The sequence below is a fragment of the Eschrichtius robustus genome, chromosome X, assembly GCF_028021215.1.
Source record: "Eschrichtius robustus isolate mEscRob2 chromosome X, mEscRob2.pri, whole genome shotgun sequence".
NCBI classification, from domain to species: domain Eukaryota; kingdom Metazoa; phylum Chordata; class Mammalia; order Artiodactyla; family Eschrichtiidae; genus Eschrichtius; species Eschrichtius robustus.
Window position 1 is genome coordinate 2,410,109 of NC_090845.1, and position 15,434 is coordinate 2,425,542.

The following is a 15,434-nucleotide window of genomic DNA, read 5'->3' on the forward strand; positions in this document are numbered from 1 at the left end:
TACGATCGGGATCGTCCGCCCGGTCTTCCTTCTCACTGAGGCGATTCTGTACCTGGGTCCCTGCAGGAGGGGGACAAGCCTGCATTAATTCGGAGCCCTGGTTGCGGGGAGGGCATGTGTGTGCTCTGAAGGCACAGAACTTTCTAAAGGGCTCTGTGCGGCGTGGGCTTTCCCACCCAGAAGACCTGACTTTGGCGGGCGGTGCGGGGACTCCTGTGGGCATCCCCTGGTGGCCCCTGCTTTGCCATCACGTGGGGCTGTCTTTGGGGTGAGTCTTGGGCCCGGCTTTGGTGCCATGGCCAACACCCCAGGTGGATACCTGTTGGAACCCAAACTCCACATCCAGAATGTTCCTCAAATCCATCTTCTGTCCTGCAGGAGGCGGTGGCAGCTACCCCCCCAGTCATGACGGCCACGGAAGCACGCACGGTACGTCCAGCACCAGGGCCCGCGTGGGTGGTGAGGCTAGGCTGGCATTTCCGGGGCTCCCGTGCCTTCCTCCTGGGGTCTTGGGTGCTGGAAGCCTCTGTGCTGGCGTTGATCCTCTGAGCCCTTTCTGCTGACCCTCTGCTGGGCCTCGTCCTGCCCTCCAGGTGCTGCCCCACGCACCTTTGTCCAGGTAAAAAGACACAGAACAACAGGCCACAAGCGTCGTCAGGGCCAGAACAGCCAATGAATTGGAGAGTCTTTCTGGGGACACCAAGAACGAAAGGAACGTTCCACAGGAGCCATAAACGGGGTTCTTGTCTACATCAGCTTTTCTCAAAGTGGCGGGTGGATCTTGGAATCTTCAGATGGTCTCTGGTTCTGTAAGGGAAGACTGGGGGCAAGATGTCACAGCCGGGAAAACAAAGTGCTTTGGATTCACGTTTCTAAATTGACATAGAATTGACCTAAAACACTCTATTAGCTTCAGGTGTACAACATAGTAATTCGATATTTGTATCTATTGCGAAATGATCACCACAATATGTCTGGTTAACATGCATGACCAGAGCTCCAATTTTTTTTCTTGTGATGAGAACTTTTAAGATCTGCTGTCTTAGCAACTTTCAAATATGCAACACGATATTATTTTTTTAAATTAATTAATTTATTTATTTATTTGTTTTCGGCTGCATTGGGTCTTCGTTGCTGCACGCGGGCTTTCTCTAGTTGCGGCGAGCGGGGGCTACTCTTCATTGGGGTGCGTGGGCTTCTCATTGCGGTGGCTTCTCTTGTTGCTGAGCACAGGCTCTAGGTGCACGGGCTTCAGTACTTGTGGCACGTGGGCTCAGTAGTTGTGGCTCGCGGGCTCTAGAGCGCAGGCTCGGTAGTTGTGGCGCACGGGCTTAGCTGCTCTGCAGCATGTGGGATCTTCCCGGACCAGGGCTCGAACCCGTGTCCCCTGCCTTGGCAGGCAGATTCTTAATCACTGTGCCACCAGGGAAGTCCCACAGTACAATATTATTAACTGTAGTCACGATGCTGGGCATTACATCCTCAGGACTTAATTATTTTATAACTGGAAGTTTGTACCTTCTGACCCCCTTCACCCTCAAATCAATCTATAGATTGATTGAAAGCATCATTGTTTTCTGTGTTTCCCGTGTGTGAAGAGTTTTGAGCATCTTCAATGAGTTGACCGACTATCTTTTTGGTTGAAACTCCTATTTGTTTCACAAATAGGGGCCACAGAGGAGGTTGGGGGGCTGCCAGGCTGATTTCCACATCAGGCTCTTGGAAAGACCACCTGCTTCTGTACATGTCTGCACCCCTGTTCTCTTGGCTCCCAGCTGGGTGAGGCTGTGAACCACCTCTGAGCTTAGCACCAGGGCTTGGGTCATTCAGGGCAGGAAGTCACTCAGCTTCTCCCTGCAGGTGGCAACACGTATTTGGGGTGACCTTTCCTTGTGAAGAATGCAGAAGGGCCGGGGCTGACCTTGTGCAACGGGGAAGGGTTTGCCCAATGACGGGGTCCCCTCCTCGAAAAGTGGAGAAAACATTTTACTCATCAGCCCTTTTTAAGGGCTGGCTTTCAATGGCCGGTTTCTCTAATACCCACCGTATGAGTGAGCCCCGGCGGCCAGAGCCAAATACCCCAGACAGAGCAGCTTAAACAGCAGACGTGTATCTCTCCCCGTCCTGGAGGCTGGAATGTGAGATCCAGGTGTGGGCAGGGCTGGTTCCTCCTGAGGCCTCTCCTGGGCGAGTAGACGGCCCTCTCTTCCCTGTGTCCTCACAGGGTCGTCCCTCTGTGTGTGTCTGTGTCCTGATCTCCTCTTCTTATAAGGACACCAGTCCTATGGGATCAGGACCCCCCTCATGACCCCATTTTACTTTAAACATCTCCTTAAAGACCCCCATCTCCAAATCCAGCCGCATCCTGAGGTTTTCGGGATCAGGACGTCAACATATTAATTTTATGGGGACACAATTCAGGCCATCACAGCTTGTGTCCACTTGGAAGAGGCCTTTATTAAATGACCTCTCAATATTTAAATCGTACCCACATAGACTATTTCGCTTCAAAATGAACCACCTTCGCACCAGCATTTTGTTTTCATCTCAAATCTGTCTTTAAAAATTGCTCTCCGGGGACTTCCCTGGCGGTCCAGCGGTTAGGACTCCGTGCTCCCAGTACAGGGGGCGCAGGTTCAATCCCTGCTCGGGGAGCTAAGATCCTGCAAGTGGTCAAAAAAGAAAATGCTGTCCGGACACAAGAAGGTGTAGAGAAATCTCTTTTATTTCTTACTAGCTGAGGTGACTTTGTTGTCTGTGTTTCTGTGGGAGGCGCTTCCCTGGCCTCGGGGGCTGGGGTTTTCCCTGGTTGGCCCAGGAAGCGGGTTCGGACCTGCTGTTAGCAGACCCGCTGGATTTGCAGGGCGAGCCCAGCCCTGTCGCTGTGTGCTCAGGGGATGCCCTGGGGTGACCGTGTCCCTGCCATTGGCTTGGGGAGAAGCCGGTGGGGTCTTTGCGGGATGTCACAGCCTCTGCTTCGGGATCTTGGCTTTCTCCTCGGCGCTTCCTTTGGAGATGTCGCCGGGATTTCCTTCCTCTTCACATGGCCTTTCTGTCCTGCAGGAGGAGGGCGCTACAGACCCAGCGACCATGGGAGTAATTATGGTAAAGGAGTTCTTCCTTAAAAGCTGCATGAGGAGAAATTCTCCTTCTGAAGAACTAAACCCCATGTGGGCGCCGCTGGGCAGCGTGTCCTATGGGGTCCTGCATGGAAGCTCCCTGACCACCTGGGTTGCTAATCTGTGTCCTCACCGGTCACCAAACCTGCGGAGGGCTTTGCCTGGGCTGCACATTGAAATCCTTTCAAGAATCGGAGGCCTGCTTACACGTGTTACTATGCTTGCACGTGTGTGTATGCACATGTGCGTGCCCGTGCATGCATGCATGTGCATGTGCATGTGGACGTGGCTGGGCACGCACATGGGTGCCTGTGTTTATGCATGTGGACACATGTTCCCATGTGCACATGTGCGCCTGTGTGTTGTGTCCATGCATGCATGCGTGTGCACTATGTGCATGTAAGTAAGGGTGGATGCGTGCGTGTGTATACGTGAGTGTGGCTCTTGTGTGTTCACGTGTACACATGTGGACGTGTACCATGCACATCTGTGTGGAGACATGCATATATGTGTGTGCCCATGTCCACACGGGCACAATGCATGTGACGCCTGCGTGCATGGCTGCATGTGTGTATGTGTGTGTTGGGTGCCTGTGTGTGTATGGGTGTGTGCGTGTGTGCACATATATACACGTGGACAGGTGCTTATGTGTCACACGTGTGTGCATCCGTATGTGTGCTCGTGTGACGCACGTGTGTGCATCCGCGAGTGTGTGCGCTCGTGTGTCGCACGTGTGTGCATCCGCGAGTATGTGTGTTCGTGTGACGCACGTGTGTGCATCCGCGAGTATGTGTGCTCGTGTGTCGCACGTGTGTGCATCCGTGAGTATGTGCGCTCGTGTGACGCACGTGTGTGCATCCGTATGTGCGCTCGTGTGTCCCACGTGTGTGCATCCGCGAGTATGTGCGCTCGTGTGTCCCACGTGTGTGCATCCGCGTGTATGTGCGCTCGTGTGTCGCACGTGTGTGCATCCGTGAGTATGTGCGCTCGTGTGTCGCACGTGTGTGCATCCGTGAGTATGTGCGCTCGTGTGTCCCACGTGTGTGCATCCGTGAGTATGTGCGCTCGTGTGTCCCACGTGTGTGCATCCGCGAGTGTGTGCGCTCGTGTGTCGCACGTGTGTGCATCCGTGAGTGTGTGCGCGCGTGTGTCCCACGTGTGTGCATCCGTGAGTGTGTGTGCTCGTGTGTCACACGTGTGTGCATCCGTGAGTGTGTGCGCTCGTGTGTCACACGTGTGTGCATCCGCGAGTGTGTGTGCTCGTGTGTCACACGTGTGTGCATCCGTATGTGCGCTCGTGTGTCGCACGTGTGTGCATCCGCGAGTATGTGTGCTCGTGTGACGCACGTGTGTGCATCCGCGAGTATGTGTGCTCGTGTGTCGCACGTGTGTGCATCCGTATGGGCGCTCGTGTGTCGCACGTGTGTGCATCCGCGAGTATGTGCGCTCGTGTGTCGCACGTGTGTGCATCCGTATGTGCGCTCGTGTGTCGCACGTGTGTGCATCCGCGAGTATGTGTGCTCGTGTGTCGCACGTGTGTGCATCCGCGAGTATGTGTGCCTGTGTGTGCATGTGTATATCTGGGGGGGTGCTGCATGTGTGTGCACATATGTGTGGTACTCCCTGAGCCATGCGGTGAGAGCCACGCCCCCTCCACCTCCATTGGTCCCGCTGCCCCCTTAGCTGTAACGCCTGCATCTCCCCTTCCTAGCTGTCTGTCCCCACCTGCCCGCTGGGAGGTCAGCTCCGTGAGAGCAGAGGTTTGGTCTGCTCTGCTCGTGGCCACGTCCCTACCATCTTCATGGCGCTGGCAGCAGAAGGCAGCCCGACCAGCTCTTCCGAATAAATGAATGACCGTGTGCTTGTCCCCTTCCAGGTGGAGATGGCTATCCCTCGCACGGCAACCCACAAGGTAACACACAGGGGCGGGGCACCCCACCTTTCCCAGGAGCGAGCTCTCCACATCACTGTGGGATGAAGTGGGGTAGACGTGTAATTATTTCAGCCTGAGGGTGTTCAGGGAGCACCTACGGTTCCCACGCTCGTCTGGAAGCTCCTGAACACACATGTCTGTCCTTCAGGGAGGGGTCCATCCTGTGGGGGTCAGAGAAGGAGGGCGAAGACTGTCCTCAGGCTGGAAGATGCCTCGGAGCTCTGAGAGCAGGGCTGGGGTTCGTGGACCTGCCGCTGGGCCACCGATGGTGTCCCTTTCACTGACCACTACTGACCGGAAGCCAAAAAGGGGAGAAGAGAGGAAGTCGTGGCATTCAGCCATGGAGAACCCCCAGAGGGCACTGCCAGCCCCATCACAGGTCCAGCAGTGGAGGCTGGAGTCCGGATGGTGGGCTTTTGTTGTGTGTCACTGGGAGGATGGGGTCCAGCCTCTTGGTGATCTGGCATTTAGGCAGAGGGTGACAGTGAATCCGCCCAGCTGACCCCATGGCTTTGGGAAGAAGAAAGGTATTGAGGTGCCTTTCCAACCTTAAGACCCTGTCCCCATGCAGAGTCTCAGTACTGCTATTTGCCGGGTGTATGGACATTCTGGGGAAGTCCATGGATGCTTTTCTTCTCGTGGGCAGGAGGTGGGGCAGGAGGGGTGCATCTCAGGGCAAGAATCCAGGTCTGACACATAGTTTGATGGGGTCCACGGCAGGACAGAGGGACGCATCCTAGACTGGGGCAGAATGGAGGTGGGTAAGGATGCTCCTTGAGGGGACCATCTCCAAGGCCGGGTCTAAAGGATGGGTGAGAGGAGGCCAGGACGGGAGAGGTAGGTGCTGTGCTAGGTCGGGCTGGGTACACCCCCGGGAACAACAGTAGTTTATGGGGCCAGGGTGTGGAGTGTGATGGGCAGGGGACAACACTGGTGACCGGCCAGGCGACCCCACGGGCACGTCTGCACTTTATACATGCTTCACGGGAAAAAGCCTGCCCCTATTCATACCTATGTGATGCATGGATCAGAGTGCCAGCAAAGGTCAGGGAGATCAGTGTTAAGACCCACCTAGTTCCCAGACTAAAGGGGATGTTGTAGAGACAGTGGACGTGGGGATAAGAGGTCAGCCTGCAGGACCATTTGGTAGTCACCATGGATATCACGTGGTTGATTTGTATGGGGATGGCAGAGAGGAAAGAGGTGTATCAGTTAGCAGTGCTATGTAACAAAAGAGCCCCAAACATAGTGATTTTAAACAACCACCTTTGATTATGATTATGTGAGTCGCAATTGGGCTAAAACCAGCCCACACCCATCCAAGGGGCCAGGCCAGGCTGGGCCACAGGGCAGCCAGACATGGTACCAGAGAATAAAGAGAAGCATGACCAGGATAAGAAGCATCACAGCTTCATGTCTGCCGGTTCTATTGGCTGAAGACCCAATTCTGAGGATGATGACCTGGACCATCCCCCCCCTTCCCATGCCACCAAGTCACACGGTAGAGGGTGTGGACGTGGGGTGGGGAGCCCTGGAGAGCGGGGTCCAGCAGGGGACGGCGTGAGACAGCAGCACGAAGGAGGGATAGATCCCTGGGTGCCGTGGTAACGCTCTTCCAAGCGTCACGGGAACCACATCCACGGCGTGGCCATTCATCATCACCTACGACACGCTGGGCACTTGCCCGGATCTGACGTAGGACATGGGTGGTTATTTTAGATGGAAGCAACGATTTGTTCTTCTGGGGACGTGTTGATTTTTGTCACATCAAGGCTCCATACCTTGGATTTTGTGCAGGAAAACCTAAGCTTCCCTTAAAGCATTGATGTTTGCTATACGGTTGTGCTCAGAGCCCCAGCATGATTTGAGCATCGGGCTATCAGGGCACTTTTTGGTTAAAAAAATTTTTTTGCATGAGTAAACGTTCTATGTCCCCAAAGCTACAGATTCATCCAAATTCACAAATACGTGAAAAAACATATCAAGCCTATCTTCTGCCCAAAACTGTTGGATGCCCCAGTTCTATAAGACTGGTTGGTAAGCTCCCCTCGGGTGAAAGCAGAATCACCTCCTCGGGCTTCTTGTGTGAATTCCATCATTTGCCCGTGAATAGGAGGGTGGGGAGGGCCAGGGATGTGATTGCAGAGTTATTTACAATCAGCGGTGTTCCCGCTGGCTGTGTTTTTCTTAGACCATCTTGCTTTTCTGGATTCCCGCAGGCAACAGGATAGCAAAAATAGTGTCTCCTATCGTGTGCGGGGTGCTGGTGACCCTGGCGGGGGCAACGGCCAGCTATTTCCAGTACAACAGGAGGAAGAATTGTTGCAGGGCAAATGGCAAGTTTCCCTCCCAATTTTATCTTCCCTAAGTGTAAAGCTTGATAAATATATGAATAAATGTAACAAAACAGAAGCAGACTCACAGATACAGAGAACAAACTAGTGGTTCCCAGTGGGGAGAGGGAAGCGGGAAGCAGGAAGGGGCAAGATGGGGCAAAGGGATTAAGAGGACCAAGCTGCTGTGTATAAAATAAATAAGCAACAAGGATATGTTGTATAGCACAGGGAATGGAGCCAATATTTTATAATAACTTTAATGGAATACAATCTATAAAAATGTTGAATCGCTATGTTGCATGCATGAAACTAATACAATATTGTACATCGACTATACTTCACTTAAAAAATTATTTTAATAAAATAACAGCCAAAACAACTTACGTCCAATAGACACACTGGCACATCTTCACACGAATCATATGTATCTAGGAAATTTATTCTTAAAATGAAAAATGTTTCATTTTATTTAGAATTTATTACTTTTCAAAAAGTCCTTAAAGTAATTTTGTTTTGTTTTTTTTTAATATAGGCCTTGAGAGCTGATCTGAAGCCACACCTAAATGATGGCTTTTAAGATCTCTTCTTGTTATACATTTTTTTTAATTGAAGCATATTTGCTGTACAATATTATATGTTACAGGTGTACAATATAGTGTTTCACAAGTTTTAAGGGTTATACTGCATTTACAGGCATTACAGAATATTGGCTATATTATGTTATAAAATTCTTTGACAAATATATGTTAGTTAATTTATTTAACTTATGATGAAAGGCTAAATCCTCTTGAATACAATCTATCAAAAAAGTTCATGCAAAATACACACTTTGATTTCGTGAGGAAAAGGTTTTCTGTCTGCTTTTGTTTAATAAGGCAGTGGGTTTAAAAATATTGCACATAGAGTTGAAAGCAGCCACCCGCGATGTATCTGTGTGAGCTGTGTGCAAGTGTCACACTCAATAAATGATAGCATATTCGGAATTAAAAAATACTTTCTGGGGTCCTTCGCTGGTAATGTTATTTCTGATAAAGTCCAATATAGACCCCCTTGCATAATGAAGGGATTTTAAAGCTGGGACTTTATTACGGACACACGGGGGACCTGAGAGATGCTTTTGAAACGATGCTTACACTTTTATTAATTTTTTAAGGTTTTCTCATCTGTAAGATTTGGTTTTACTGCCACAGACCTTACATAAGTAACTTGCTTTTGTTTTCAGTGAACTTTCAATCACAAGGGAGTCGGGAATGATATTTGGGTGGAGTCTGCAGTTTTTGGACCCTTCTCCCAAAAGAGAACCACAGAAGGACTAAATTGCAAACCTTTCTGTCGAAAGGTGCACAGACTCCAGGGAAATAGGTTGGGGCCAGGGCTGGGGGCGTGCTGGGACTTTCTGCTTCACCTTTGGGTCCAGGCTTCCTGGTTTGACGAATTACACGCCCGGGTGGGTAGCCGTCCTTGGGAGCAGAGATCCTGTCTGCTGATCATGAATGCCCTAAAGACATAGCTAAATGGAAGATGGGCGGGGTGTGGGTGGAGAGAGGGATGCTTTATTGCAGAAACAACAGCTCAGATGTTAACTCGGGGTCTCACAAGGTTTGGTCCTGAGACCAACCATGTCTGAATCTGTCTGTGTTTTGCCAGGGGGCCTCCACCTCCAGGAAGGAAGCTATGAAACAGAAGCCTATTCCGGGAGTATTTTTTTTAAGGATTTGGGCGACTTCAAAATCCCAAAACCTACCCTTGGCCTCCCTCTGCTGGTGGATGGGTGGTACTGAGCAACCCCCTGGCCGGGGCGAGCCTTGGTGTACATAAGCCCTGACCCTGAAAGTTTGGGGGGCAGGGGGGAAACAGTTCATGAAGAACAACGTTACTTTCTGGGCAACATGCCTTATCATTACAGAGACACTGTGTGTTAATTTCGCTTGCATCTTTGGCCAAACTCTGTAAGCACTTGTGACCCCGGGAGCTCAGGGCTGAAAGTGGGCAAGGAAAGTGAGGCATCACCTCAGGCACAAACGTAAGGGGGTGGAGGGAGCCCCAACAAGCGAAGTTACCAAGATAAATACTATCTTAGTGCCATATTTTAAAAAAAATAACAAACTGGCAAACTACAGCCTGCAGGCTTGTTGCCTGTTTATGTCAATAAAGTTTTACTACAACCAGAGGCAAGTGAGGCATCAGATACAAATGCAAGACTGGATCCCACGTTTATTTCACATTTTGATACTATGCTCACAGTGGGCTTTTCTGGGCATTCATTATGATTTTTTTTAAAAAGCACGGCATTCAAGTATTACGACATATCCTGAGTTTTCTGGCACCGGCTACAACTTGGTGTCCACTCACCTCCTCCTATTTGAATTTCTGAAGCAGGGGCAGTTTTTGTTTTTTTGGGATCATGCCCTTCCCGTTTATCTGAGGTGGAAGCCCTTTTTGGTTAAAGCAGTGTCCTGTCTTGACGCTCTCTCCTGCCTTTTTCGGGACTAGATAAAATACACGTCTAGCTGATTCACTTTGCTGTACGGTAGAGACTAACACAACATTATAAAGCAACTACACTCCAAAAAAAAAAAAATCTGTCTACTTCCTCAATTATACTTTAATGATAACTTCACCAGGTCCACGAAGGACCGAATTTGGCTGCCGTTCTGTGAAACTTAGCGAGCTCAGAGAGTTAAGACATGCTGTGACATCATTCGGGCGCCCCTCCCACAGTGGGAAGGACTGATCCTTGCTGGGTGCAAAACCCGTAAACCGTCTAAGAAATATGGCAGCTTGACATTCCCTCTACAGTACGGTGCTGATGCCGCCTGGCTGGCTGGCATCCCTGAGTAGGGCCAGGGATGCCCGCTGTCTCCCAAAGGATGGCGGGCACGTACACCGGCCAGCTCTGCAGGGATTAGGAGCCGTGCATGACCCAGTCCTGGAGCTTGTGCATCTTGTAGAGACAGTAATGGGGATGGGGGCCTCTATGGGGGCGACAGATGTCTATTCGCTCAAGGGGACCGTGTGAACATCACACTTTGCCTTTATTTTGTCAAATGGACGTAATAGTGACTCCCAGTTTAGAGGTTATGAAGACTAATTCGGCCGCATCCCCCAAAGGGGTTTCTACAAATATGAGTTGCCACCCAAAAGATAGAGTTACTCGATTCATTTAAAATGTTCGAAACCCTGAACAAACAGAAAGCAGTAAAAAAGATACCAGTGCTTTAAGATCAATCCATAGAGTTTTTTTCTTTTTTTCCCGGCTATGACATCTTGCAATCCAATCTTTCCTTACAGAACCAGAAAACATCTGAGGCCCTCAAAATCCACCCTTTGCTTTGAGAAAAGGTCCACCCAGACAAGAACCGCCTTCATCACTCCCGTGCAAAGTTCCTTTCCTTCTTGGCTTAAGCAGCTGCCCTGAAGGGTTTTCTCTCCTGTTTGCAATAGACGTGCTACCTAACCAAGAATTCCTAATTCCTCAGACACATCGCTCATGAGAAGGTAGACAGCTGGACCTTGGGTGGTAAAACGATTGCTTGATCTGTTGGTTCCATCGTGAATCCGGACAGAGGTTCCAGCTCTGGAATGAGCTCCAAAACTACCTCCTGGTGTGACCTCAGGCTATCGACATGGTCGACAAAGCACAGGGGCAGCAGGATGGCACCGAGGTCTTGGGCGGGAATGCCATCGACTTCTAAAAGATGGAGACAGACTGCTGTTTGGGTTTCCAACAAGCTGGGGTGAGAAGCTTGACTGATGCTGTAAGTTCCTTAGTTATGTCAGGAATCCAGACCCGTTCATCACCGCCCGTGAATCGGGAATGAGTGATTTCTGACACTAACGGCAGAATTTGAACATTATTTCAGCTCACAAAAGTACTGTCACCTGCAGAGGATGAGGCTGGATTTGGGAAATTTAAGTGCAAAATCGCTGATGTGGAAACCGTCTCGGGGAAGTGATCATGGGGTGCTTTTTCCTGTGAAATAGTACAGTTTCTACATTTTTTTGGAGAACATGGGGTAGAAATAGAGATTTGCAGATGTTGAGGCTTTTCGTATTATTTTTGGTCTTTGATCCTCTGTGGGTACCAGTTCTTAAGGCGACGGCAGTGCTTTCCTTGATTTATACTTTTCTTTTTACTGGACTAGATAATCTTCTGTCCTCAAACATCTAAAACGTATACTAGCTGTTTGCTTCTATTTTAGTAATACTTTAGGGGAGAGGAAAAAGGATGGTTTGGGCAGATTAGTATATAGCTTGATTCAACTGAGATTAATGCTGATAGAATTTTAGAGTTTAAGTATTAGAACCAAAGAGGAAGCCAGTCGCTAGAATCTGGATCTCATAAAGAGGACACATTAAAATTCCAAATATGCATGCTTTGTGCACACCCTTAACGACTGAGAGCTAGGTCTCCGAAGAGAAGTTGAAAGCAGAAAGCATTTGAAAGAGCTTCGCCAAAATGGAAAAGAACTTAAAACTAAAGATCCTGATTAGATGTCTCAGAATTGCATGACTTCCGGCCTGGATTTACAAAGATTTGAGCCATTTGAAGACAGCCTGTATTTCCTATTTTAATATGAATACCCTAGGACTTTTCCCAAATCTTGTTGCGCTTCCCCATAAGTGAGGATGCCTGCTACACACTTCCCATGTATGGGTTTTATTGGGGAGTTTAATATAACTCTTGTTAAAAACTCTTGTTTAATTTAACTCCCATATATGAGTTTTAGTGGGGAGTTTAACTCTTGTTAAATCTGTGTGTCAGATTTACACACAGATGTACATAAATGGAACTTAAGCATTTTTAAAGGTAACTCCATCCATTTTCTGTAACTGTCATGGGCAACTTTTCATCATTTAAAATACATGTAAGAGAAAAATAAAATCGGCCTTGTTGGTTGTGTTCTCTTTTCTATATTTTGCACGTATAACCATGAGACAGCGGTGAAAGGGTCGAAAAGTCATGAAGCGACGTAACTTTGCACGCATCCAGGAAATCCCTTTCTACTCCGTTGTGCATCCTTTGGGCGCATGGCCTTGGAGGCTTATGGCTGAGATGGTTCCCCCCCCAGCTCCGATGGACCCAGCAGTTGTTTGAGAACCAGAGGGGCATCTGTCACCTTCCAAAGGAAGAAATGGTCTCCTCAGTACCATGTGGAACAAGATGGATTATGAACACATAAAGAAACATATAGTTAGAGAACAGCGGGATAAACGTCACCCCGATGACAAGAGGAAAATATGGTTAGTGTTCAATGTCGTTGAAATTAAAGTATGTGAATAATGATCTCTCGGGAAGCCTCTCTTTAAGGCATCACCAGGACCACCCGGAGGACATATTTTCCAAGCTGAAAACAGGAGAAAGGTCACAATTAGCTGCAATCTCCAAGGTCTTGAAATAAGGAAATGAGAGCATTGTGGATAGTGTTCAAAGCAACACCTGCCTCCTGGGAGCACGGACGTGTCTGGTGCTCCGTGGATGGATGTCCTCATGTTCCCATGTACACTTAAAAAGGACACCCTTAAGCCTCCTGCACTGCTGGTGGGAATGTAAATTGGTGCAGCGACCATGGAGGACAATATGGAAGTTCCTTAAAAAACGAAAAATAGAACTACCATATGATCCAGCAATCCCACTCCTGGGCACATATCCAGAACAGATGAAAACGCTAATTTGAAAAGATACATGCACCCCAGGGTTCACTGCAGCACTATTTACGGTAGCCAAGATACGGAAGCAACCTAAATGTCCATCGACAGATGAATGGGTAAAGAAGATGTGGTACCTATATACAATGGAATATTACTCAGCCATAAAAAAGAATGAAATCATGCCATTTGCAGCAACATGGATGGACCTAGAGATTATCATACTGAGTGAAGTAAGTCAGACAGAGAAAGGCAAATATCGTATGATAGCACTTGTATGTGGAATCTAAAAAAAGCAATACAAATGAACTTATTTACAAAACAGAAATAGACTGACAGACATAGAAAACAAACTTATGGTTACCAAAGGGGAAAGGTGGCCAGGGGGATAAATTAGGATTTGGGGATTAACATACACACAGTCTATATATAAAATAGATAATCAACAAGGACCTACTGTAGAGCACAGGGAACTCTACTCAATATCTTGTAATGACCTATAATGGAAAAGAATCTGAAAAAAAAAATATGTGTGTGTGTATATATATATATATATATATATAACTGAATCACTTTGCTGTACACCTGAAACTAACAAAACATTGTAAATTAACTCTACTTTTTAAAAAACAAAAAACACCCTTTTTTCCAAGTATAAACCACTATGTGCAAGGCTTTCCAGTTGTAGGATGCTGACACACCTCCGAGTTTTAACATTGGAAAAGCAAATCTCTCTCTCCCTCTCTCTCACACACACACACACACACACACACACACACTGTATTAACATATTGTTTTGGGTTGAATCGTGGCCCCTCTCAGATTCATACGCTGGTATCCCAACCCCTGGGATCTTGGAATGGGACCTTATTTGGAAATAGGGTCGGTGCAGAGGTGATCAAGTTGAGATGATTCGTTAAGATGTGGTCACCCTGGAGGAGGATGGCTTCTAATGCAATACGAGTGGTGTCCTCACAAGAGGGGAAATTTGGACACAGACACACACGCAGGGAGCAGGTTGTAAGTGGCTTGGAGTGAAACTGCCACAAGCCAAGGAACTACCAGAAGCTGGGAGAGAGACCTGGAGCCCCCTATAATCTTCAGAGGGAGTGCAGCCAACACCTTGGCCTTGGACTTGCAGACTCTGGAACTGGGAGAAAATAAACATTTCTTGTTTAAGCCGCCCAGTTTGTGGGAGTCTGTTAAGGAAGCCCTAAAAAGCTCATGCATACATGAGTACATGTGGGGTACATAGCCTTTTCCCTAATTTAAAAGAGATGATGGGGAACTCATTTAGCTTGTCTCTCCAGGTGGTACAGGAAGCCAGTCATGATTAAACTCTGGACTTTGAGGTCCCATGCATGAGCTCACAGCCTGGCTTCTCCATCTCAAGCTGTGTGACCTTAGTCAAGTTGTACCATCTCTCTGCGTGTCAGTTATCTCATCCAGAAAGCGGAGGTAATAGTAATAACATCTGCCTCACCAAACAGTGGTGTAGGAGTGTTAAAAAAGCATTCTGAGTTGTACCTGGTAGGCAGCAAGGGCTGCAGGTAGGAGGGGAAGAAGAATAATAAGCTTTTTCTCTTAATGTAAGTACAATTCAGCTCATTGCAATACATAGGACATTCCACAGAACCCGGCTGAAAGTCCGGACCATAAAATCAAAACTGCAAAAGCTGACTAAAAACACTGAGTGTTGGAGAGTGCAGGTTGTCTGCCCAAATCCCTTTTTTCTATCTTCTGAGTTAAGAACCCAAAGCCCCTCTTTCCGTTTTCTGAAGTAATAGCTCTGCACCTGGACTCATGGCTTCCCAGGTGAACCAAGGTTCTCAGCATCCTTTGTGGGTAGATGTGGTCACGTGACAGCTCTGGCCAATGGCGTGCCACCTCATTTCAGAAAAGGTAGGACTCTCATGTTGTCCGCATAATAGCATCTTCCAGCTTGGCCAGCACCAGGATCCAGTGTATCCAGTGTATCTCACTTCGGGGGACGGAGTGCTATGTCAGGACCCAACTGTCTGGATGGAGGGACCCTTCCTTTGCGGTCCTTACCTGTGCGGGTACGCTCTGGTCCTCACAGCCTACCTCTCTGAGATATCCCTGGCTCTCGGCAAATGCCCTTTGTAGAACATCAGGGTTGGAAGGATGGTTTTTGAAATTTTCAAATTTAAATTCTCCCTCAATCATTTTTTTCTTTTCTGATGCATGCATTTTCTTAGGATATCAACCTTTTCTCACCCAACAGAATTCCCTAAAGTCATGAGCTATTCCTCTCTTGGTAATGGCTAAAAACCAAGCATTCTTTCTGACAAATACTGTAGGATCTCACATGTGGAATCTAAAACAGCCAAACTCGTAGAAACAGAGAGTAGAATGGTTGCTAGGGGGTGGGGGGCT

General features: G+C 48.3%; 1 protein-coding gene across 1 annotated transcript in view; it reads left to right on the top strand.

Annotated features, from left to right (window-relative positions):
- Nucleotides 1-12,257, top strand: part of XG (Xg glycoprotein (Xg blood group)) — a 38,705-nt gene extending 26,448 nt beyond the window's left edge. Inside the window, exons 6-10 of the mRNA XM_068533365.1 lie at nucleotides 379-429; nucleotides 3,064-3,105; nucleotides 4,996-5,031; nucleotides 7,272-7,388; nucleotides 10,680-12,257. Coding sequence (XP_068389466.1) covers nucleotides 379-429; nucleotides 3,064-3,105; nucleotides 4,996-5,031; nucleotides 7,272-7,388; nucleotides 10,680-10,696 — 263 coding nt within the window. The 3' untranslated portion in view covers nucleotides 10,697-12,257. The remainder of the gene's footprint in view (nucleotides 1-378; nucleotides 430-3,063; nucleotides 3,106-4,995; nucleotides 5,032-7,271; nucleotides 7,389-10,679) is intronic.
- The last annotated feature ends 3,177 nt before the right edge of the window (nucleotides 12,258-15,434 follow it).